This window comes from Staurois parvus, unplaced genomic scaffold, assembly GCF_062004578.1.
Source record: "Staurois parvus isolate SC_StPar_1 unplaced genomic scaffold, SC_StPar_1.0 ptg001432l, whole genome shotgun sequence".
In the NCBI taxonomy this organism is placed as follows: domain Eukaryota; kingdom Metazoa; phylum Chordata; class Amphibia; order Anura; family Ranidae; genus Staurois; species Staurois parvus.
The window spans coordinates 10,531,319-10,556,260 of record NW_028319228.1 but is presented as its reverse complement, the minus strand read 5'-3'; the positions used below and the strand labels follow the sequence as shown (position 1 = coordinate 10,556,260).

Genomic DNA, 24,942 nt, shown 5'->3' with positions numbered 1-24,942 from the left:
TCTCCACTAGAATGGGAATGTATAAGCATTTATATCATGTACAGCTTTTGTCAGTAAAATGGCAAATTTAATGAATGTGCTACCCCTCAACACTGTAGGCCTGGTCCTGAAGCCTGTAAAGTTACATTAAACGTGTATTGCACTTTATTGGAAACCTGTGCTGAAAAAAAACATAGGAGCTGTCACTGTTGAAATGCTATTTCTGGTTTCACTATTGAAAAAGGTATTGACTTTGAGCAGGCATACAGGATGGGATTATGACTTTTAAGACTTTACTAGCCACATATTTTTTAAATCATGACCAAAATTGCTGCTTTCTAAGATTTTACCTCAAAAATACATATCCGCATCAATTTTTTTACAGGCAGTTGCTGGGTTACGAACAAGATATGTTCTGTAGGGTTTTTTTTGCTTAAGTTGAATTTGTATGTTATTTGAAGCGGGTACATTTTTTTAAGTTTAACTCCAGCCAAAAAGTTATTTTAATGTTTTGGATAGCATAGGTAAGGGTTAACTGGCCATTCAATGATGTAGGATTGCTGAGAGGTCCACCGGACAGTAGGTGGCAGCATGCGGTAGCACGCTGCCTCGGTTCTTAACTTCTTCCCGCCCGGCCTATTGTACAATGACAGCCGAGCAGGAACCCTATTATCCTGGGAGGACTTCATTTGACGTCCTCACAGGGTCGCGCCTTGTGGGCCACGCTCCAGCGCTGTCTGTCACCGGCTGTGTCCACGGCCCATGACAGATCACTACACTGGCCCGCTGCCAGTGTCCTGTGATTGCTGTGACCAATCACCGCAGATCACATGAGAGTTGTAAGCAATGAATGGCTTTCTTTCATGCCATTCACTACTTACAACTGTGCTGTGAGCTGTGATTTGGTCACAGTGAACACATATACAGACTGGGCCAATCACAGCTCATCTGTAGCATGTGATCAGCTATGGCTGATCACAGCAAAAACTACTGAATGAATCTGTTTCATTCTGTAAAAATGCTTGCTTATACCAATGTAATTTGTTGATGTAAGCCAGTGGTCTCCTAGCTGCAGCCCTTTGCTTGCCTTTATCCGACCCTTGAGACACTATTTCATTCACCAACACCAACAATGGTGCATAGTTCCTGCCAATGACACCGACAATGGGGCATAGTTCCTTCCAATGACACAGACAATGGGGCCCAATGACATTAATGATGGAGCACAATTCCTACCAATGACACCAGTGATGGTGCACAATTCCTCTCAATGATACCAATGATGGGGCACACTTCCTCCCAGTCACACCAATGATACAACACTATTTCTACTGATGACGGGGCACTATTCCTACCAATGATGGGGCACAATTCCTCCCAATGACACCAAGGATGGGGCATTTACTTCAACTGATGCTGAAACATTTTCTATTCCCAGTGGCCACATTGTGTCCCATATAAAGTCTGAAGGACAGTAAACTGGCCCTTTGTTTAAAAAGTTTGGAGACCCCTGGTATAAGCAATCATAATGTGTTTAAAAAAATTAATACTGATCACTTGCCCAGAGTAGTACACAGTTACTATGGTAACACTGTATTGCTCTGGACATAGGAGTATATATATTTTTACATACTGTCCCCAGTCATAAGATGACACTGTACTGCATTGGTGACAGCATGTAAAAAATAATTGTAGAAATTTTTTTTCATTTTCCAAAAAATTATGACAAAAAATGACAACTTCAAAAATATTTGCCATGCCTCTTACTAAACACATCAGACTGTCTGATTCCTGAAAAGCGGTCATTTTGGGGGTATTTGTTCTTTTCTGGAGTTTTTGAGCCTCAAGAAATGAGATCAGCCATCAGTACATCAGGATTTATCAATTTTCGTTTATAGAACAAAAAAAAAAACCCAGTGGTAAAGACCACCAAAAGAAATCTCTATTTGTGTGAAATTTTTTTTAAAAATTTCATATGGGTACAGTGTTGCATGACTGCGCAGTTGTCATTTAAAATGCAACAGCGCTGAACAGTGAAAATTTGGCCTGGGCAGGAAGGGGGTAAAAATGCCCGGTAGGCAAGTGGTTAAGTACCAGGTGTATGAAAGTTTTGGGGACTGACGGTACCAGGAATACTGGCCATACAAGTTAAGATACATACATGTCTGGTAGTACAACCTCCGTTTGGCTCTACCAATAACTATGTAGTGCAAGGCCCAACATAACTGAATTATTCTGAATAGGTAGACCCCCATACTACATAGTTTTGGTAAACTGTACAAGCAGACGGTACTGTGTATGGTCAGCTTAAAGGCTTAAATTTTTTTATTTTTTTTTTAAATAACAAACATGTCTATACTTATCTGCCGTGTGCAGTGGTTTTGCACAAAGCAGCCCGGATCCTCCTCTTCTCAGGTCCCCTGCCGGCGCTCCTGGCCCATCCCTCCTTTCGGGTGCCCCCACAGCAAGCAGCTTGCTATGGGGACACCCGAATATGTGCACTCCCCAGCCACTGCTCTGTGTGTCTGTTCACACACGGAGTTGTGGCTCGGCCCTGTCCCCTCTCTCTTCTCATTGGCTCACTGACTGTGATTGTCAGCAGTGGGAGCCAATGAGGAGAGGGAATCCTAGGATAGCTGAGACTCCTGTGCACATTGCTTGATCGAGAGGGGGCTTAGGTGAGTATTACGGGGGGGGAATGCTGCACACAGGAGGTTTTTTTACCTTCATGTATAGACTACATGAAGTTAAAACAAAACCTTTAAGCCTTTACAAACACTTTAAGTCTTCCTTGTATAGTGAAAATATTTGCTCGGCAACAGTTAAACCTATCGTAAAATTTACAGCAGTAGAGCAAAACTCTATTTTTAGGAATAAAAAAAACCCCACACACGCCCTTTTTTTTTTTTTTTTTTTTTTTTTTTTTTTTTTTCTTTCAAAAAAATATGTAAGGTTTTTGGGGTTCCCAAATTGTGCTTTTTACGTGTGCAAACAGTAGGAAAAAGGCAAAGGATTAGAGGGTGTACTCAACTGGTGTAACTTTTAAAGAATGTTTACCTGTTGCTAAGCAAATATTTTCCCTATACAAGGAAGACTTAAGCTGGCCATGCTCCTACCATCTGCTTGTACAATTTACCAAAACTATGTAGTATGAGGGTCTATCTATTCAGTATGTACCCAGTTATGTTGGATTTTGCACTACATATATTGGTAGATCCAAAGAAGGTTGTACAATCAGACTTTACCAAACCTATAGTGTTGAGGGGTAGCACATTCATTAAATCTGCCATTTTTACTGACTCTTGACTCAAGCTGTACACAATGTTAATGCTTATACATTCTTATTCTAGTGGAGAACTTAAACTGAACCCCAATTTACATATAGACTTCACAGGTACCTGTACAGTCTGAATGTAAATTGGGGTTCTACACCTTTTCTTGGTGTAGAACATGATGGTTCCAGACACAGTGCAGAGTTTGACATGGGAAGTCTTATTGTCAAAATTGTTACTAAAGCCTTGAGACTGAAAATCAGGAACAGCATAAAAGACTTTCTGGGTTTCTTGTACATATCAGCCATTTCTATGTCTGTCTTTTCTGTAAAGGATATAGAAAGCAAGTGAGAAAACAACACTCACCAGTATCAAGGTCACTATTGAGATCTGCAGTCCAATACACACAGCTTACTCCCCAGTATCCATGTCGCCCCTAAGATCTGCACTCTAGTACACGTTGCTTTCTGCATGGTATCCATATCACCAGTTAATTCTACATTCCAGCACTCACAGCTGACTCGTCAGTATCCATGCCACCAAGGAAAGACTCATACCTTTCTAATAAATGCTGCTTCTTGTCTCTCTAGGGGACACAGCTGTTTTCTCCACTTTTTTTCTGGCAGGGTACTCCATATATCTGGATCGCATAATTTAATAATGTGATTGCGTAATCGAATAGTCAATGTTGTTCATACAAGATCTTAAAGTCAGACTGTAAACATGCATGGCAAGTTGCCAGCTGTCACAGGTTAAAAAAAAAAAACCAAAACGTGGCTGTGCAGGGCTCTGCCCGCCTGTCTGGCTGCGTCACTCATTCACAGAATTCTGTGAATGGGAAAACTACAAGTCCGGACAACCTTTTGTTGTTGTCGGCTTGTAGCTCTCAATGAACTGTCTTGATGCTGTTGAGCGCTGTGGTATATCATTGATTCTTCCTGTCAGTGTGTATCTGCATGTCTGTACGAGGTATGAGCACACAAATACACTGACAGGTCTGCAGGAATCCTGGTCCAAAGCTTTACAGGCTCCAGGAATAAAAAATAGTAAATGCACATTTTTTTTTATCTGAAAAAAATTTGCATTTATTTTTTGTTAAAAGGTGAATTTATCCTTTTAACTTTCAGCACGCTTTTATTTATTATTTTTTCTCTCCCAGTAAATTCTCTGTTTCTCAGCTCAGGTTAGGACAATGTTTGCAATTTGTTTATTATATTATATTTACTTAAATGATGGGATTTCTAAATTTGTGTGGTCTCCATTTCCTTAGGTGCTGCATGAAACATTTCCTCAGCACACGTTTCTAATGAATGGCCTCATTCAAGGAGTAAAGGTAATAAATATTCAGAATTTTGTATGTTTCAGCAGTCTGTATGAATGCTAAACTGTAAGCATAGACGAGCAAGAGTTGAGCTTCAGTTGTACGTGGGATTAAAGGAAACTAGGTCTCTCTCAGTAGATAACCAAAGGTGATTGAGTCTTTTATCACATGTAGTGGTTTGAATGTAAACGTTTGTGTGAGCATGTAACCATGAATACCCTTTATACTGAAGGTAGCGTTTGCTGACCATGTCTCCTAAGAGAATATGTAGCAAAGGAGCAGTTAAAAGTTTTTGGTTTGAAGTGATTCCAAGATAATACTGTCTAATCTTCATGCACCCTGTTAAAAGCCAATTCATATATGCTAAATGAGCATAGAGATATGGGTGCAGTGCATGTCTAGTGTTCCAACAATTTACTAAATATATGCCTGTAAGCAACACACCACACTGTAAAGAAAGATTAGGATAACTGCTTTCTTTTTTTACAATTACGTTTTTATTAGGAATTTGTACAAAATAATGATACAAAAATACAGGAGACACAAAGAAAATCAGTTTTACATAGGGAAAATTCCACCGTGTATCAAAAGATAGATGGACCAACAAATGATTATTGCAACCAGCAAAGAATGGGTAAATAGACTGTCCATGTATCATCCATCTGCATATTGCGGTCCCTACTGAACCACAGGTAACCAAAGAAGATATGTAGCCCAGGAACAAAACCAAGAAAACAAAACAAAAAAAAATGTTTGGCTAGTAAATTACTATTGAGAGGGTATTGCTGGAGATTATTGGTCTAGGAACGACAATCTAACATAGTTGTGGGGAGGATGCAATGCTACCATACAATAAAGCTGGAACAGGAGTGTGGGAATGCTTAAAGTCATAAGTATGAAGGTGGTATAGGTTATAAAGAGATGTTGAGGTAGGGACTAGCACCATTAGGTAATAATGGAAATGGAGGTTAGAGCAATTACAATATCTAGACAAAATGGGAATTCAGTCATCGGGGATCTCAAAAGAGAAATACACCCAACCTGACCATATATCATGGAAGCAATCGAGTTGGTTCTTAACTGTATGCACCCAACGCTCTGCATCCCTGATTTTAGCCACCTCCCATTTACAAACCGCCAATGTAGGACAAATGGCTTATTTCCAATATCGGGGGATCAGGCTCTTGACTGCATTTAATAGGTAGGGAGTTAGTCTTTTGTACAACTTAAACTGATGACTGGGTATCATTAAAGAGAATCTGGATTGGAGTGCTCTGGATGGGTCTAAGGGTTGTTTTCTTTATCCAGGGGGTAATTGCCTCCCAGAAAGCCCGTATCTTAGGACAGAACTATCAAAGGTGAAAAAGGGAGCCCCGTTGGGGACATCCCCGCCAGCAACTAGAATCTGCACCTGGGAACATCTTAGTCAGGCGAGAGGGAATTCTGTACCACCTGGTTAAAAATTTATAGGCAGATTCCTGAATATAAGTAATAATGGAGGATACATAGGTCAGGCATATAATTTTCTAGATCTAGGAAGGAGAAAACTCAATCTCCATTTCCCACTCCCTATTATAGTATGGAGACACCCGAGATTGGGTCCCAAGAACTAGCCTGTGCATATGCAATAGTAGATGTCTAGAGTCTGAAGGGTTTATGCACCAGGTCTCAAATGGAGAAAGGGTATCCCATGAATGGAGTTTAGGCTGTAACTTGGAGAAGAAGTCAAGTAATTGCCGATATCTCCAGGAGTACATTGGAAAGTCCCTATAAGTAGATTGTAGTGTTGCTACCGATAACAACTTCCCTCCAGGTGCAAATTTAGCACATAACGTGTTTCTGTCCTCCCCAAGAAAAGGAAAAAACGAACATCCTCCTCCCGGGAGAAACATGAGAAACCTCCCAGTGGTGTCAGAGGAGAAGTCTGGCTTGCAAACTCACCATCAGCATTCAGTTTGTCCCACACAGGAAGGGTGACTTGAGTCAACAGGGATGTCCAGCCAGAGAGCCCCATTCCCCCAGATGGTATTCACGGGGTCTCTGCTAAATTCCTGCCCGCCAAGGTCTTCTCTAAAGCTCCCAAAGTTTAGTAGAAATGTCATGATGCCAGTTCAATATCCAAACTAGAGCCATGGCCTTGTAATACATGGCTATCTCTGGTAGGCCCACTCCGCCATCCTGTTTGCATAAGATAGTATAAGTGAATCTTGGCCGTTCCCCATGCCATACGAACATCAAAATGCCTGTTTTAGTCACCAGAAAAAACTTGGTAGAGAGATCGGAATAGTGTATAATAAGTATATGATACGAGGGAGGACAGTCATTTTGAGTATGTGTATTCATCCAAACCACGTTAAAGGGTAATTGTGCCAGGATTTCAAGTCCCCCAAAGTTTTGTCTAGTACTTTGCCTTATTTGTGGACCCATTTGTCATCTGACCTTCATTAAGGTGGAATCATTGCCTTATTTGTGGACCCGTTCATCATCTGACCTTAATTAAGGTAATGATTCCACCTTAATTAAGGTCAGATGACGAATGAGTCCACAAATAAGGCAATGATTCCACCTGCCGTTGGAACTAGGAGTGGCAGAATTAAGTAGCCATCTTTAATGGGATATGAATGGGCAGCAATTCTGACTTCTTATAATTCATTTTAAAGTTAGAAACACTGCTGAACCTACGTAGTTACTCCTTTAGCACTGGAGGTGAGTAACATAAAACAGGTCATCAGCATAAGCTTTAAGTTCATGTTCCACTGAGCCTATGGTGACCATATCGGCTGGGTCAAAGTGTTGTTTGTGTTTAATTTCAAGGGCATGTATTTTAACAAGTAGGTCTAAAACCTCCTATTGTTTTTCTTCACCCTAGCCCCTTGAGCGATCACTTCACCCCGAATCACTGCCTTGTCACCCTCCCAAAGTGTAGACACCTCCTCAGAAGAGTTTGTTTTAAAGTAATACAGCAAGGAACGGGAAACTGATTCCAGCATGGTAGGGTCATCTAAGAGAGTCTCATTAACTCTCCAAGTTCTCTCTCTCTCTGTTGAGTGTTGGGAGGGAAAAGGACAGCATCACAGGGGAGTGATCAGAGATGGTAATGGATTTAACTGAGGCAGAACTAACATTGCTCAGAACATAGTGATCTATAAAGATAAGATCAAGGCGAGAGTATGTCGTGTTTTAGAATAATAGCTGAAGTCCTTCAACCTGGCATATGTGGCCCTCCAACTATCAAAAAGATGTAACTCACGGAACAGTTTTTTTCAATATGTTTCAGGGCTCTGTGTGAGAGGGGGATTTTTCCCAAAGAGGAATCTAAGCTAGGGTCCAACGTCACATTAAAATTTATCCCCTAGCAACACCATGCATTTTCGGAAATCTAAACGTTGTTTCAGAGTGACAGATAAAAAATCAACTGTCTGTATATTCGGTGTATATATAGCATCAATGGTATACTTCTGACCATGAATGATTCCCTTGAGAAACAAAAACCTACCCTCAGGGTCCGATTTTACATACAACAGAAGAAACGGGCAAGTTTTTTGTATGGCAATAGAGACCCCTCTTGCTTTAGGGATGGGTGAAAAACTGTGGTACCATTGGTCAAACACCATCAAGGGTAGGCGAGGGGTGGATGAGGCAGTGAAATGCGTCTCCTGAATCAATAAAATATCAGGGGCCAGGTGGCGTACTTCCTGCCAGAGCTGACCCCTCTTCTGAGGCGAACAAAGCCCACTCACTTTATAGGACAGCAATTTTGGAAGCCATGGCAAAAGAATTGAAAATCAGAAAACTGCATATACCTGATGAGCATCCCACATAGAAAAACATGGATCATCCTCAGCTGGTGTGTGATACACTTCTTCGGCATATCCCACGGTAAAACCATATACTAAAAAAAATTGGCAAATTTTCGAACTCTTAAGTGGGAGAGGAATCAACTGGGAAAAACAGACCACCGCGAAAAGTATCACCCACACAGCTAAATAAGCAGAAAAAAATCCTCTGTGTGAGGACAAATCTTTTTGGGGGGAAAAGACGAAGCATGAGAGGAGAGTGGATCACTCAACCCCGGGCACAAATATAAACGGTAAATCCTATAAAGACAGCGTTATATGTGCGGTCCAATAGTAGCATAGCAAAGAAAAGAAATATCCCTGGAAGAGAGGAGAAGTATATCATCACAAAATTAAACATGTACCCTCTCATCGCCACTCCTATCGGGGAGAAGGTGGAGAGGTACCGTGCGACAGCCAAAACGTAAAGCAGCTAAATCCAGCAAAGTAAACCTAAATGTCATGAAGAATGTGAGCATCCATTAGGCTGCACAGTGAGAACCAACCCCAAAATGAAAAGAGAAAGTCAAGTAGAGGAGGGAGGGATGTCCCTGGGGCCCCTACAGCCATTGTGAATCCTATGAGAGCTGGAAGATGTTTGGCACTAGCGTTCAGGACACTGAGGTTGTGGAATGTTGCCCTGGAGCTACCAATCAGCAAAGTCCACCTCAGGGAGATCCAAAGTTTCACAGAAGTGCAGAAGTTCATCCTTTGTATGTAGAACAGCTGACTTGCCCTTGCGAGTGGCTGTGAGGCGAAAATGGAACTCCCATCGGTAGGTCGCCTGTGTAGATTGATGCTTATCAAGCAAGGGTCGTAGAGCTCGCCTTTGCTTTAATGTCTGTCTGGACAAATCAGGGATCAGATAAACTTTTGTGGCACCTAAATCCACATGTGGCTTGTTGCACACTGCCCTCATCTTCGCCTCTTTCTCTGTGTATTTGTGGAGTTTACAGATTACGTCCCTGGGCTTCTCGACACCTTTGGGAACTGGGAGAAGAGCACTGTGGACCCTATCAATTTCAATAGTGGCTGGTACGTCAGTTCTCAAGATCTGGAAAAACAACCCTTGGACAGTAGGCAATAAATCTGGAGAGCGTGTGACTTCGGGGAGCCCCCGGATACGGATATTTAGCCTTCGATCCGTTTTCATACTCATCAAGCTGATCCAACAGAGAATTCAAAGTATCCTCATGGCTCTTGGCATTCTCCTGTAGGTCCGTGATGGTTTGCAGAGGATCATTATGCCAAGTCTCAAGTTTCTCCACTCTATGCCCCAAAGCTACAGTATCAGCTTGCAGCCCCTCTGTAACTTGTTTAAATGATTGCTCCACTTTTGAGATCAGCTGCTGTGTATTATTATTATTATACAGTGTTTATATAGTGCCAAAGGGTTTTCTCAGCGCTGTACATTAGAGTGGGGGGACAGTACATGAGACAATACAGTAACAATACAATACACGAGGTTCGAGGGCTCTGCTCTTTCGAGCTTACAATCTAGGAGGGAGGGGGTAGAGGTACAGGAGAAGGTGGCTGTGGGGGATGGAGTGGTAGGAGGAGTGGAGGAGAACTGCTGTTAGGTGAGGGTGCGGTAGGCTTCCCTGAAGAGATGGGTTTTCAGGGTGCGCCTAAAGGTGAGGAGAGTAGGTGACAGTCTGATGGATTGGGGTAGGGAGTTCCAGAGGATTGGGGAAGTCCTGCAGTCGGGCGTGGGAGGAGGAGACCAGGGAGCTAGAGAGTAGGAGGTCTTGTGAGGAGCGAAGGGCACGGGTAGGGTGGTATTTGGGTATCAGGTCAGTGAGGTAGTTTGGGGCAGCGTTATGAATGGCTTTGTATGTCAGAGGTAGTAATTTGAATTTGATGCGTTGGGCAATCGGGAGCCAGTGAAGGGATTGGCAAAGGTGGGTGGCATAAGTGGAGCGGTTGGTGAGGTGGATGAGTCTAGCCGCTGAGTTCAGGATAGTCTGGAGCGGGGATAGCGTGTGTTTGGGTAGGCCAGTGAGAAGGGAGTTGCAGTACTCCAGGCATGAGATAATAAGGGAGTGTACGAGTTGTTTAGTGGTGTCTGGGGTGAGGAACATACGTATCTTGGAGATGTTGCGGAGGTGGAGCCTGCATGAATTTGATAGTGATTGGACACGAGGTTGTAAGGAAAGGCGACACCCAGGACTTTGGCATGTGGGGTGGGATTGATCGTGCCGTTGCTAGTTGTGATGGAGAGGATGGGGGGGGGGGCGCAGGCTGGGGGGAAAACTAGGAGCTCGGTTTTGGAAAGGTTTAACTTGAGGAAATGGAGTGACATCCAGTCTGATATGTCGTTTAGGAGGTGGGCAATGCGGGCGGACAGTGAGGGGGTGAGGTGAGGGGTGGAGAGGTAAATTTGTGTGTCATCGGCATAGAGGTGATAGTTGAAGCCGTGGGAGTGTATCAGTTTGCCAAGGGAGATGTAGATGGAGAAGAGAAGGGGTCCGAGGACAGAGCCTTGGGGGACTCCCAACAGAGAGGGGGAGGTGGCAGCGTTATAGGTAACGCTGAAGGAGCGTTGGGATAGGTGAGAGGAGAACCAGCAGAGAGCAGAGTCCTTGATGCCAAGGGAGTGTAGCTTGGTAAGGAGGAGTAAGTAAGTATATCAGTCTTGGATGTTCCCACCAGTCCCAATCCTTATCCATGTCCCCAAATTCAGAGGATGCAGCAGACTGAATAGTATGTGCAGGAGATGTGGGGCTGTTGTGTAGTACCTGTAGCGTGAGAGCATGCAGGGAATTCCCTGCCACTGGGGGAAGAAGGCTGTGTCGGCTTAGGAGCGGGCGCCATCTTGGCTGCAACACCTGGCTTGTCTGTAGGAGTGGAGAAGGAGGAGAGCAAAGCACCGGAGGGAGAGCTGTAGCCGCTGGGAGGCAGGGAGGATGTGTGACGCTTGGACAGCATGGTTGTATACCCAGGGATGTGCAAGTGAGAGCCGCTGTGCTTAGTTGAAGCCCAAGGGTAGCGGGAGCCGAGGAGAAGAGCAGCTTTACTCCATCGCGGTCAGGCGACTCCCCCCATGGTGACTGCTTTTAAAGACAAATAAGCGGTGGCATCTGCCAAATCATTTTTTTCTTTAACCTTCCCCAATTATTTGGCCTGGGAATGGCATGCAGAATGTGGTAACGTGTGCCTAGCCAGGTTGTACACACACACTGGGGCCAATTTATACAGGAGCCAATTAAATTACCAACATATCTTTGGAATGTGGGAGGAAACCCCGCACGAACACAGGCAAAACATGTAAACTCCACCTAGTGTCCTGGCCAGGATTTGAACCTATGGCCCTAGTGCTGCAGTACTAATTACAAAGTCACTGCACCACCCAGTAGTAAGATGTAAGTGCCAAACATTAAGCCTCTATTCTGGCTGGGAACTGTCATATTTTATACTGAGAAGTATCCTCTATGTAATGTTGATGGCTTTGTTGAGAAATTTCTGAAGAAATGAATATGTGACAGAAATGTGTGATTTATAAATGTAATATTTAAAAGAGCACTACCAATTCAGCCAAAAAGCCTTAAACATATGTATGGTTACGTTGTACTTCTATATGGTAGTGAATGGTTTGTTCCTGCTGACAGTAGCCTTGGCAATTAATATATACATTATTTACTCTGGCAAACCAAACCACCAGACTTATTAGTTATTGGTATTGAAATCTCTGGGAAGATGAAGAAGGGGAGTTATGTGAATTCCAACATTCAACTGTCTTGATGTTTTTTTCCTATATGTGCTGTATATCATATGTTCTCTTTGTGCACTGCATCATCTGGTGGCAAAAGTAATGAAGATCTGCGCGTCTGTACGGAATACACGGTTTCAGCTAATTATGCAGTGAGTGCAGATGCACAAAGATATGCTGGATTTATTTTTTTTGTTTTCCACATTGGAAAGGGGGTGAAGTATGGTCTGTCTGAAGGTCAACATGTGTATCATAAACCTGTGGGGTTTTTTTTTTTTTTTTTTATTTAAACAAAAGTGTTATTTCAGTACAACCACAGTGGGGTTTGAATATGCGGGAAGATTACATTTAAACACTGCTTCCTTGAAGTATTTTTGGCGGGAGGGAGGGGCCAGGAGCATCAGCGGGGGACCCGAGAAGAGGAGGATTGGGGCTGATCTATGCAAAACCACTGCACATAGCAGGTACGTATGACATCAGGGGTGCTCAACCTGTTGCCTGCAGGTCTTCGGAGCCCTCTGATGTGGCCCTCGACCTCAAACTGAATGCAGGAGTTTTGGCGCACTTTCAGAAAGTGTACCACATCCGCAAGATATAACAGAAGTCTATGGTAAAGTGCAGCTAACTCGCAGGTTCATTGGAGGGCTCAGGACAGTAAGGGCTCATTTACTTTTTTTTGGGGGGGGCTTTAAAACCCCATAGTTGAGATGTGTTTTTACCACACGCCCCCAACAACTGATGTAGTGCTTACTGCGTGTGCTGAATTCGATGCAGCAGGATACCAATCTCGACATAGTTCCTCAATTAATATCACATGATATGTAATTTTCAATTTGTTTTAACCACCTCCCCCCCGCCATATAGTCCAATGACGGGCGCAAGGTGGTTCTCTCGTTCTGGGAGGATGTCATATGACATCCTCCCATTCTCACTGTGCATGTGCGACTCAGGGAGCGTGCGGCGATCGGCGGTGTGCTGTGTCCCTCGGACACAGCGGATCACTGATCTACGGAAAGAGCCGAAGATGTCGGCTCGGTCATGTGATCAGCTGTGTCCAATCACAGCTGATCACATGTAAACAGGGAAATGCCGGTTATCGGCATTACTCTCCTCACAAGCTGTCACGCTGAAAGCTCGAGAGGAGAGGAGAGCCTGTAATCGGCATTCCGCGGAGGGGACATGCACACTGATCATCAGAGCACTGATGATCAGTGTGCCCTGATGATCAGTGTGGCCCCAGAAGTGCCACCTGTCAGTGTCCATCAGTGCCAGCTGCAAGTGCTGAACAGTGCCACGTGCCAATGCCACATATCAGTGCCTACCAGTGCACATCAATGCCACATATCAGTGCCCATCTGAGCTGCCTTTCAGTGTCACCCATCAGTGCCAGTCAGTGCCACCTATCACTGCTGCCAATCAGTGACACCTATCAGTGCCAGTCAGTGACACCTATCATCAGTGCTGCCTAGCAGTGCCAGTCAGTGCAGCCTATCAGTGCCCATCACTGCAGCCTCATTAGCGCACATCAGTGAAGGAGAAAAATCACTTATTTACAAAATTTTACAACAAAAACTAAGAAACCTTTTTTTTTTCCAAAATTTTCAGCGGTTTTTGGCTTAAAAAAATAATAAAAAACCCAGAGGTGATTAAATACCACCAAAATAAAGCTCTATCGGTCACAAAAAATTGATACAATTTCATATGGTTACAGTGTTGCATGACCGCGCAATTGTCATTTAAAGTGTGACAGCGCTGAGAGCTGGAAATTGGCCTGGGCAGGAAGGGGGTATAAGTGCCCTGTAGGCTAGTGGTTAATATAAGCAAGACCAAATGTATTTAATAAACTGAACAGAGGTTCTGATCTTCAAAATAAGAGGTATCTTGGCTTTCTAGAGCACACAATTGCTAATATACAAGCTTCCTATAGTCTCATAATCTAAGCATTATTACTTGTAGGACTTCTTTTCTCTTTATTAAAATGATCTTCAACACAGGCTTGACCATTGAATGTCTTCCTATAATTGATTGCTTGGAACACATGCATGGGGTAAGTCGTGCAGGGGTGCTACATTGCTTGGATTTTTTTCCATCTCTCTACATAAATTTAAATGTGCTTGGATAACATATTGAGCAAATGAGGAAATGAATCAAACATACCATAGCAACTGGTAGGTTTAAGCCCAGTTTGATGTCTCACTTTTTTTTTTCTTTATGCAGTCAGGCTGCCTAACAAGCAAAGAAGGTGGTATTGTTTTGTTCCATTATATGTGTCCGCGCTTAATTGTACTAAGTTGCCCTGTTACAGTACAGAGCGCAGTTCTCTGGGTCTCCAGTGGTCCAACACATCCCCTCCTTGGTACACCAATTAACAGTGCTCATGCTCACTGAGTTGCGTACTGAACCACTTTGTTGATGCTGAATAAACATAATAAGAAAGTGGTGTTGAATAGCAACCTATTTTACCTGGGCAACTCCTTGCAGACAGGTAGTCATGACTATAACTACTGGCATCCAAGTTTCTGTGGCTCTAAATGTGTGTGATTTTCTTTAATTTGATTCATTTGTCTTTCCCTTGAAATAAACTCAGATTTGTCTGCATTCTGATTGTACACAGTCTTTAAAAGGAACAGCTGTCAATATAAATTGAGTTCATGCTCTCTACTGTATCACAGTGAACTTTTCCAAAGTTATGATTTCACCAGTAGCTTTCATTCTGAGACCTAAAGCTGGTGATTATTTTTTCTGTGTGCAGTGAATTTGTTCGTAATAACCTATTAAATTCCTTTTCTTAGAAGTGTGTATCTGGAAAATCACATGGTATAAAGTGTGTGCAGAACATCTGTTGTTTAGTTTTTGGCACACACAATTTCTAAATCTCAAAATTATTTTAACTATGTGCTAAGAGTTTATTACGGCATTACTGGGGAATTTTTGTTCCGTTGACCCCTTAAAGTGGAACAATTGTAAAAAAAATGTTCCCATTTTTAAAAATATAATTAATTTTGGGTGTACGTGTATTAAAACATCGGAAGATGTGGTACATACAAACAACTTAGTGCGGTTTTCCATTTGGAGGTGACTCGGCAGTCACTGAGACATCTTGGGTGAATTTATGTATGTCCATATGTAGTCTCTGCATCTTTTGTCAGGTGAGAGGAAGGGTCTCGAACAGCCTTTCTCAACCTTTTTCAACACATGGAGGAACCCTTGAAATAACTTTCAGGTCTCATGGAACCCCTGCTAAAAATTACAATATCTACAATGCATAATACATTATTGTGATGGTCAGTGGGAAGAATGCTCCCTACACTTAAGGTTATTGGGAGGAATTACCTCCTTACAGTTCACTATAAGGATCATTGGTGTCAGTAGGAACTTATCTTAGAGACAGAAAATTGTTCCTTGCTCAGGGAACTCCTAACATCCTCAGGAAAAACCCTAGGTTTTCAGGGAACCCTGGTTGAGAAACCCTGGTCTAGAAGGTGAGAGCTCTTAGTTGAGTAGCTTTGACATTTAGCAGGAGGATTTAGAGAAGTGGTATAGTATGTCGGAGATCGTGTTTGCTCCTAGGTGGTGGTTCTTATTTGAGTGTGACTAATCATGATCCAGTTGGTTGTAAAGTGTGGGCAAAAAGGAAGCTGGCCAGCTTTGTGGGCTGCCAGGTAGCCAGAAGCAAGCAGTTATTTGGTGAGATACTATAATGCAAATTCTCATCATAACCTTTCATATGGGATGATTGTATGTGTGTTTTTGAAGTTTGTGAGCAGTTCTCAGGTCACAAAATTTGTATGGTCTGCATTCTAATCTTTCTAATTAAATGTCATTGTGAGCATTTTTTTTTTAACTGCCTCTAAACTCCACTGCATGTTATCCTATGTGTCCATTCACACATAGGGTCTTAGCTGCTTTTTGTGGCAGGAGAGTTTGGGGGCAGAAAAAAAAACACTGCTGGGGCATCCTTGAGCAGCAGGGTTTTGGTTGAAAAAATGTTTGACATGCTTAAATGAGCTAGGCGCGTTTAGCGCTTGAGCGTTCAGTTATTTCAATGTCCAGAATTATAATGGCCAATTTAATTAGCATCAAGCTTTTTTTTTTTTTGGGGGGGGGCTAAAAAGCTGCTGGCGTCAAGGGGAGTTGAAATTAAATGTTAGTATGCATGAGGCCTAAATGTTATCTACTTTTCTTCAGTAGTTGCTGTAGTGTCCAGATGGACTGCATTTGTCTGCGACAGGCCCCAATTAGCTTGAGATGTTTAATACTTGTCTCAATATTGTATAGGAGATATTTGTTGTAAGTAATAGTGGAGTGAGAACTTCTCATATTCCTAAATGTCTTACAATTCAGCAATCAAGACTGAATGTGCTTTTTTTTCTTCTGAAGCATAATAAATTGTAACACTGTACACCTTCAGAGTTGCTTTATTATTATCTTGCTATCTAATCTGCATTCGTAAAGCGGAACTTAACTGTATCTGAGCAACACAAACTGAAAACACGATTTAATTAGTTTTTTAATACTTATAGCATGGAGACATGGCTGGATGGATGAGTTTGCTTTATTTTGTTGAGATCATTATCCTCTTTGAGTCCAAGGGTAGAAAAACGCTATATACTGTAAATGTTATTGTCAATCATCTGAACAAACTCAACCCCAGCCCACCACCCTTCTGAAAAAGAGAGGCAGAGAGAGTGTGAGAGACTGCCAGATAGAGCTAGAAAGAGTGTGAGAGTCCAAACCATGAGCACATTTGCTAGAAGAGGCCGAAGATGTTCCAGCTGGATATGACTGGACTCTTTAAATGCAGCAGATCACTTCTATAGTTCACAGGTTATGGTGAGAACAGACTAAAGCAATCAAAATGCCCTCCAGACAAAATCGTTCATAGCACAATAAAGGCTTCAAAAGATATTCACATATTTAATTTCCTCACATATTTAAAAAATGAGGATTTTCCCTTTAATTCAGGATACTGAATAGAGCCATGCAAATCGTTTTGGCCAGATGCACATCCAGACCCGATGGTGTAAAGTGCAAACATAGCTTAAAGTGGTTCTAAAGCTAAAACGTTTTTTACCTTAAGGGTAGATTTAGACATGCATCTAAATCTTTCCTCTGAAGCCCGATCCACATTCGGAACACGCTTCGGAGGCTACTGACAGGTGGTGAGGAATCGATAAGACTCCTGCAGTCATATCGGTGTTGCGGGGCGTTTGTTACACTCTCCCATTTGCTTGACTGTATAGCATTTAGTGAGCTTGCAGCTTGCCAATCGCTACATGTTAGGGGAACTTTGCTGCAGGTTCAGCTTAACTTTACCTACTGCAGCTTGAAGGGGGGAGGTTGATGGCTGGCAAAGATGCACAGTTGAGGTGCATTTTTGCCCCCTGACCACAAGTCTAAACAAAGCCTTATGCGTTCCCTGCATTAACATTTTGACATTTGCTGTGCGCCCCTCCCCCACTTACCTTACTGCCCTGTATTGATCCAGCACTGTGCACATCTGCAGTTCTTCTCCCCTCTCTTTTTCTTCTCACAGGAGGATCGGGCAGCAATGGGAGCCATTGCCTCCTGCTGTCACTCAAATCCTTTTGGACAGAGAGTGGGGGACAGGGCTGAGCCGCGCTGTGTGTTTTCATGGACTTGCACTACCTGGCTTAGGTGTGAGTCTGTACATCTGCCCCCATTCAGTTCCTCTATTCATTCCTCATAGCTGAGCTCCTCCATCCCTCTTATTAGATTGGTTGCCCTTCTCTGAACTTTCTCCATTTCACCCGATATCCAGAAGTTGATCATCTGGTGATGTCTAGGAGTACACCCACTTAGATTGTGTAATATAATGACAGAGTTCTCTGCACCCTGTATGTATCCCTTGTTTGGTGTTTGTAACGTCTTGCCCAGCTATGGTGCCAGTACATAAACTTTATTACTCCACTGGGCTTCCATAAACATGGGCTGCATTCTAATCTCAATCCACTTGTTTTGTGGTCCATGTTAAGTGCCAAAGACGTCACATCTTGTAACTGGATTATATGGGAACTTTTATTCATTGGGAACACTTTTATTTGTATCCCATGGATTTCGTTTTAAATATCTACAGTAAAAAATAAAAAAATAAAGAAGTTACTTTAAAGTCAATGAGTGATAATGACATCCATAAGGACATACTGCACATAAATGAGCCTATACTGTGTCACTCTAGGCTCAAATCTGTCCTTCCAACTCCATGTCCAATCGCTGGCTAACTCATGCAGGCTCCACCTCCGCAACATCTCCAAACTATGTCCATTCCTAACCCCAGAAGCTACTAAACAACTCGTTCACTCCCTCATTATCTCACGACTCGACTACTGCAACTCCCTTCTCACTGGCCTACCCCATCACAGACTATGCCCGCTTCAGTCTATCATGAACTCCGCGGCCAGACTCATCCACCTTACCAACCGCTCCGCATCTGCCACCCCTCTCTGCCAGTCCCTCCACTGGCTTCCGATTGCCCAACGCATTAAATTCAAACTACTAACATTGACGTACAAAGCCATTCATAACTCTGCCCCAAACTACCTCATCGACCTGATACCCAAATACCACCCAACCCGTACTCTTCGCTCCTCGCAAGACCTCCTACTTTCTAGCTCCCTGGTCTCCTCTTCCCACTCCCGACTGCAGGACTTCTCCAGGACTTCTCTCATCCTCTGGAACTCACTACCCCAATCCATCAGACTGTCACCTATCCTCCTCACCTTTAGGCGCACCCTGAAAACCCATCTCTTCAGGGAAGCCTACCCCACCCTCACCTAACAGCTGATCTCCTCCACTCCTCCTACAACTCCATCCCCCACAGCCACTTCCTCCTGTACCACTAACCCCTCCCTCCTAGATTGTAAGCTTGAAAGAGCAGGGCCCTCGAACCTCTTGTGTATTGTTTTGTTACTGTATTGTCTCATGTTCTGTCCCCCACTATAATGTACAGCGCTGAGCAAACTTTTTGGTGCTATATAAACACTGTATAATAATAATAATAGCCGACCACTTGCTATGAGGACGATTCAAGATTGCCTGCTGGGTTCCCCAGAAGAGTAGGTTTGGGACCGCTCTGTACAAGTATGTGAAAACTATGGCTTCTATGGAATAGGGCTTTGGGACCCAACAAGATAGGACAACCATACAGGTTATTGTACAGTGGTTATGGATGTGAAGCTGGCCAATGGAGCATAAAGCAGTAATTCTGCATGGTCCCACTCACTCATGAAATGAGGGATAATTATCTTATTATTGGGTTAAATTTTAGAATGAAAGGTGTAAATACCCTCGGTTTTAAAATGGTTTTACTGTGACAGTAAAAGTGCCCTGATATAGTGACTAATTATTTTAGATATATCTTGGCATAAACCTCACCCGATCTGACAGAATAATTACAAGAGAAGCATTTTAGAATGTTTCTAGCAAAGAATAAGTCACACACAGGTGTATTAGGGCAAGGGGTATCAGTTTAGCTGTCATTGCAATATGGGACACATGTAATGTACTGCAGTGGAATGCAGATTCACCCCACTCATGGAAGAAACTAGGCCACAGATTTATGGCTGCATCACTGTGGAGATCAATGTCTGCATTGGGAGCTAGGATGCCTGTGAGACTGACTTTGAATGTTTACAGCTTCCTGCATGTATGGTACAGATTCTGCTGAATGATTCTGGAGGGTGAACCTTGGCCCTCCTTACTTCTTCCCGGTGTGAGTTTTGCACCATCTTTCTGCCAGCTAATTTGCTCCAGGGAGAACACTGAGTGCAGGGGTGCCATGTTGATCATTGACTTTTACTTTCAGACCCAGCCTAGTTGGGTATCAGTTTAAATGGTATCCAATAAGACTGAAAATAGAGACTTGAGTGATCATGTCGCCAGACAGTGCTTCATAGTTGCCCTGGGATTTGTCCAGCCCTGTGTTACTGTATGAAATGTTACCTTTTTCCCTACATGTTGACTTGGCCTTGCAGTTCTAGAAGCCATGTGAACTGATGTTTAGAAGAAACAGGAATGTGCCAGTGGCTGTCTTTAGCTAAATTGGATTCAAGGGGTTTCCTTCCTTTGCAGGTTAAAAAAAAAAAAAAAATGTATGCTCTGACAAATTTCCTATGCTCTAGAATGGTTTTTACGTATCTGTATTTTACTGTACTGGGTTTTTTTTAAATTAAGCAATATAGCTTTTACTTGTTGCTTTTACAGAACGTACTTGGTTCTATTTTCATCAGCCTTAGACATTAACTCTGGCATTCATTTACGTTTGTAGAATGTGATGGAGAGACTAAGCACTGATAATGACTGTCTGGTTTGAGTATTCTATTCTGACATGCAATGTATCCTTAAGACAGACATCTGGTCTAGTGCAGTTGGCCGTTTTCCAGTCAAGTATCTCTTGTGAGAACTGAAACCAATCAGCCTGTTCTGTGTGCTGCAGGAGAATCTGAAACTGCTTTCAGAATGGTTCTTAAAATGAGATCTTTTCATCCTATTTACATTTTCCTTCCATTGCTGTGGCTAGGTTACTTTCTTGTGTAAAGCCAGCCATGTGTGGAATGAAATTCGGCTGGTTCAGCTTGGTGTATGGCCTGTCTAAATTTTTACAGATGTATAAAGGTTTGTGTATGCAGAACTGTAACCAAGAATGCAAACCATTTCTCCAATTTGCAATTTTTGAAAACTTCTTTTTGGACTAGAATATGTATCTGTGACGGACCTCCTTTTGGTTCTTCCTCGATACGCCTCCAGCTGTCAGTGCATGAAAAGTAATATGTCAGCTGGACCTCATCATGACACATTCTCCTCTGATTCTGTTCTGGAGGGGATTATGGGAAGATAATAGTGATTTCAGGCAGTTATACTAGCTTATTTTCAAACTCATGTAATAATTGATGAATACACAACTGGATTAAAGGGTGTGTTTTTTTTTTTTTTTTTTTTTTTTTTAATGTATTTACCTTTTAAAGAGGAGTTCTGCTTTAAAGATGTCAGAATTCTGTTTTTATTCCCTTTTAGTTACACAAAAAAAGAAATGTATTCCAAAAGATGTATCTTTTTGGTTCATGCTGCTACCACTTGTTATTCTTGCTTGTGTGTATGATTCCTGTGAAGTAGTAAATCATTTTTTCTATACATCATACCGTACACCCTTGATGGGTGTGGTGGCTAGCTCAAGAATGCATTCATGTATACTGACATTACTGTCCATGTTTGATGGGATTAATTTAGATACTTATGAACATTACCAGAGACCACATCAGCAGAACCTGTTTTGACTGTTAACTGTGGAGTTCATTTGAAAGGAATTGTGTCCTAAATTTAAAAACTTGTCTTAGAAACCTGGAATTGGAACAGCCATTCATTGACAAGTTGCACACTAGTTTCTGCACAGTGATTTTGAGGTGCACTTGCCCTCCAGAGGATTTACCTCCCTTCCTGACCAGGTCATTTTTTGCAATACGGCGTTGCGTTACTTTAACTGACAATTGCACGGTCATGCAACGATGCACCCAAATTACATTTTGTCCTTTCTTCTCACAAATGGAGCTTTCTTTCAGTGGTATTTGATCGCCTCAGTATTTTTTGGTTTATAGAAAAACCACAGACAATTTTGAAAAAAACCCCAATATTTTTTACTTTTTGCTGTAAAACATATCGCGTAAAGAAATTTAAAAAAATCTAATTTAGGCCAAAATGTATTCTGCTACAAGTCTTTGTAAAAAAAAAAATCCCAATACGTGTAAATTAATTGGTTTGTGTGAAAGTTATAGTGATACAAATGGCAGAATATATACTGGAATTTTTTTATTTTTTATACTGGCAATGGCGGTGATCAGCGACTTATAGTGGGACTGCGGCAGGCATTCTGATACTGGGGGGAACTGAATAACTGTTACTGACCTCCCCAGTGGCACTAATAGAGTGATCAGTGTTAATAAAAAGCACTGACACTGTACTAATGACAGGCAGGCAGGAGTTAACATCAGGGGCAATCAAAGTGTTAACTGTATGCTGTTTTACTATGTGTGCTGTGTTTGTTTTACTAAGTAAGCATGCTACTTTGTGTTACTCTGCTATGCAGAGCAATACAAAGCAAAATGCTTGTGCTGACAGAGGGGAGATCTGTGTTGATTAGATACCAACCTCTCCCCTGTCAGTGTTCCTCGGCGATTGCCGGGTACTAGCGGGGAATCTCTGGCCGGACCCGATGATTGACAGCTGTAGCTGCCAATGGCGGTGCGCGCCCCCTACTCAGAAATGCAAAATCATATATATAACGTGATTTTGCACAGCAGTATTTCTGCTAAAGGGTGGTCGGGAAACGGTTAATGCAGCTTAGATTTGGTTTAAAGCCTGTAGCGTGTCTGTTATTATTGAATTGTAGAATTGTTTCTGAGATGGGTGTCTAGCTTCCACTGAACCAACAGCATCTTTGTGGTCTGAAGTAGCACTGTGCCTATTATAAAACATGTTGACTAGACCTTCTGTAATTTTACAGAAATTCAGCACGATCATTTTTTATAAGACACTTAGCGGTATGGTTTCAGAATAAAGTTTGTTAGGTTTTTAGGCAGAAATGGTAAAACTTAGTTTATTTTTGTACACTGTCTATATCCCCATCAGGGAAATTTTCAATTGCTTAAAATGCACGAAGGTAAAAAAGCTTCTGTCTTCACAACCACTTTAAAAAAAAAAATGTGCTTTGTTGGCAAGTGTTGCACCATCCTTGTCATTAAGCAGTTGCCTGAGTTTGAAAAATTCCACATGCTGTGCATTATATATACTTTTTCATGATTAATACTTATACTGTGTATCCTTCTTTTTGTTTTCTTTTTTTTGTGCAGGGCTTCTTATCATTTATGTGTGCTCCTCTCATTGGAGCTTTATCTGATGTTTATGGTAGAAAGTCTTTCCTCCTCGTAACAGTTTTCTTTACGTGTGTCCCTATCCCATTAATGAGGATAAGCCCATGGTAAGTAGTTGGATTTATGAGCATAAACAAACATGTTTTCACTATTGTAGTTAATAAGATAAAGATTACTACATGTCTAATGAAGTCTGTTAATGCTTTTTTAAAGCTACGCAACTAGCTACTACTAATTAACCTATTTAAAAACTTCAGTATCAGCTTTTATCAGAACTCAACGTGTTGTTTACTTCATTGTCATTTTAGAAGTCATCCATAGAAGGGAGGCTGCAGTGTGGAGCCTACAATGTCCTACATGTCACAAGGAGAGCTTGGTCACCTAACTTTGACAGGCTATATGGCCTAGCTCTTCTTCTTGGTGCTTGTTTCTTCCTATTCCCCCCCCCTTCTTGGAGGATAGTGTTTTCCGCACTGGATGCCATGGTCTCTTCCACCAGTTGCTGTGTAAAAATATTGTATCTTCTTAAACGTTTTATTCCATTTTCAATGGAAACAGACGTTCAAAAATCCACTGCACATGCCAAGTAAAACAAAATAATTTAAGTCAAAATTAAAATTGTATTGTGGGTTGAGGTGCATGGCATCCAAGGTTTAAATTGTAACTGATTTTATTGAAGCTAAATGTAAAAAATTAGGATTGTAGAGCAAAAATAAGTGTAAATTAGTGCAAAAACATGGAATTCATTCCTTTGCTGTCAGTGATCTAAGCAGTATACTCTTTCTTGGTTGCAGGTGGTACTTTGCTATGATATCAGTTTCTGGAGCTTTCTCTGTCACATTTTCTGTGATTTTTGCCTATGTTGCGGATATAACACAGGAACATGAGAGAAGTACGGCGTATGGTCTGGTAAGCAAAATAAAAGCTTTTTTTTTAGACAGATATACTATTGTGCATGTGCTAATATTAGATAGAAGCTATAGAAATTAAAAATGTAATAATCAGATTCTCAAAAAAAAAAAAGTGTTTTTTTCATTTCAGTTATTGAGGAAAACATTTTTGGTTTGGAAAGGGGTCAACAAAGAGCCACACTGTAGCCTCTGTGTCAAGGGTCAGTGGGAGTAAAAATTACTCAACGTCAATAGGGGTAATAAAGCCACCTTGCATTGATGTCAGTGGGAGTAGTGAAAGCCTCTACAGCATTGGTGACACTCTGAGTAACAAAAGCCCTCTCTCCTCAGCACTGGTGTCAGTCGGAGTAATAAGAGCCCATTCACACTTCTGCAACTTGTCATGCGACTTTGGGGTCAAACGTATGACAAGTCGCACCCCATGTTTCCCAAGGAATACTATTCATATCTGTGTGACTTTAAGTCATTCCTGCAATACTTTGGTTCGACTTTCATGTGACTGGAAGGCCATAGACATCAATGTAAACCCTCCAAAGTTGCATAAAAGTTGCACCTGAATGTTCCATGTTGCGTGCAACTTTGTACAGTGCAAATAGTCAAAGCCAAAGTCTCACCAAAGTTGCACCGAATAGATTGCAATGAAAATTGCACGATTTTGAAGTCGCACGTGTGAATGGAGCCTAGAAGACCTACCCCTCTCCAGAATTGGTGTCCTACTCACTGTAATGTCATGGCTGTGAATGTTCAGGAAAGACAGAATTTAATACAAAAAAGAAAAAAAGTGGTGCACCAAAATGAAAATTCTGGTGCCGAAACCAAAAAAATTATTAAAAGAAAAAAACCCAACACAATATATACTCCAATTTTTTTTTGTAAAATATGAAAGATGATGCTACGCCGAGTAAATAGATACCCAACATGTCATGCTTTACAATTGCGCACGCTCGTGGAATGAAGCCAAACTACGATACTTAAAAATCTCCATGGATGACACTTTAAAAATTTCTACAGGTTGCCAATTTAAAGTTACA

The 24,942-nt window shown here is 41.9% G+C and overlaps 1 protein-coding gene across 1 annotated transcript in view; it reads left to right on the top strand.

Annotated features, from left to right (window-relative positions):
- Positions 1–24,942, top strand: part of LOC149436050 (solute carrier family 71 member 1-like) — an 85,411-nt gene that overhangs the window by 35,428 nt on the left and 25,041 nt on the right. The window contains exons 3-5 of the mRNA XM_089662159.1: positions 4,522–4,584; positions 22,980–23,107; positions 23,795–23,909. Of these exons, the coding sequence (XP_089518285.1) occupies positions 4,522–4,584; positions 22,980–23,107; positions 23,795–23,909 (306 nt within the window). The remainder of the gene's footprint in view (positions 1–4,521; positions 4,585–22,979; positions 23,108–23,794; positions 23,910–24,942) is intronic.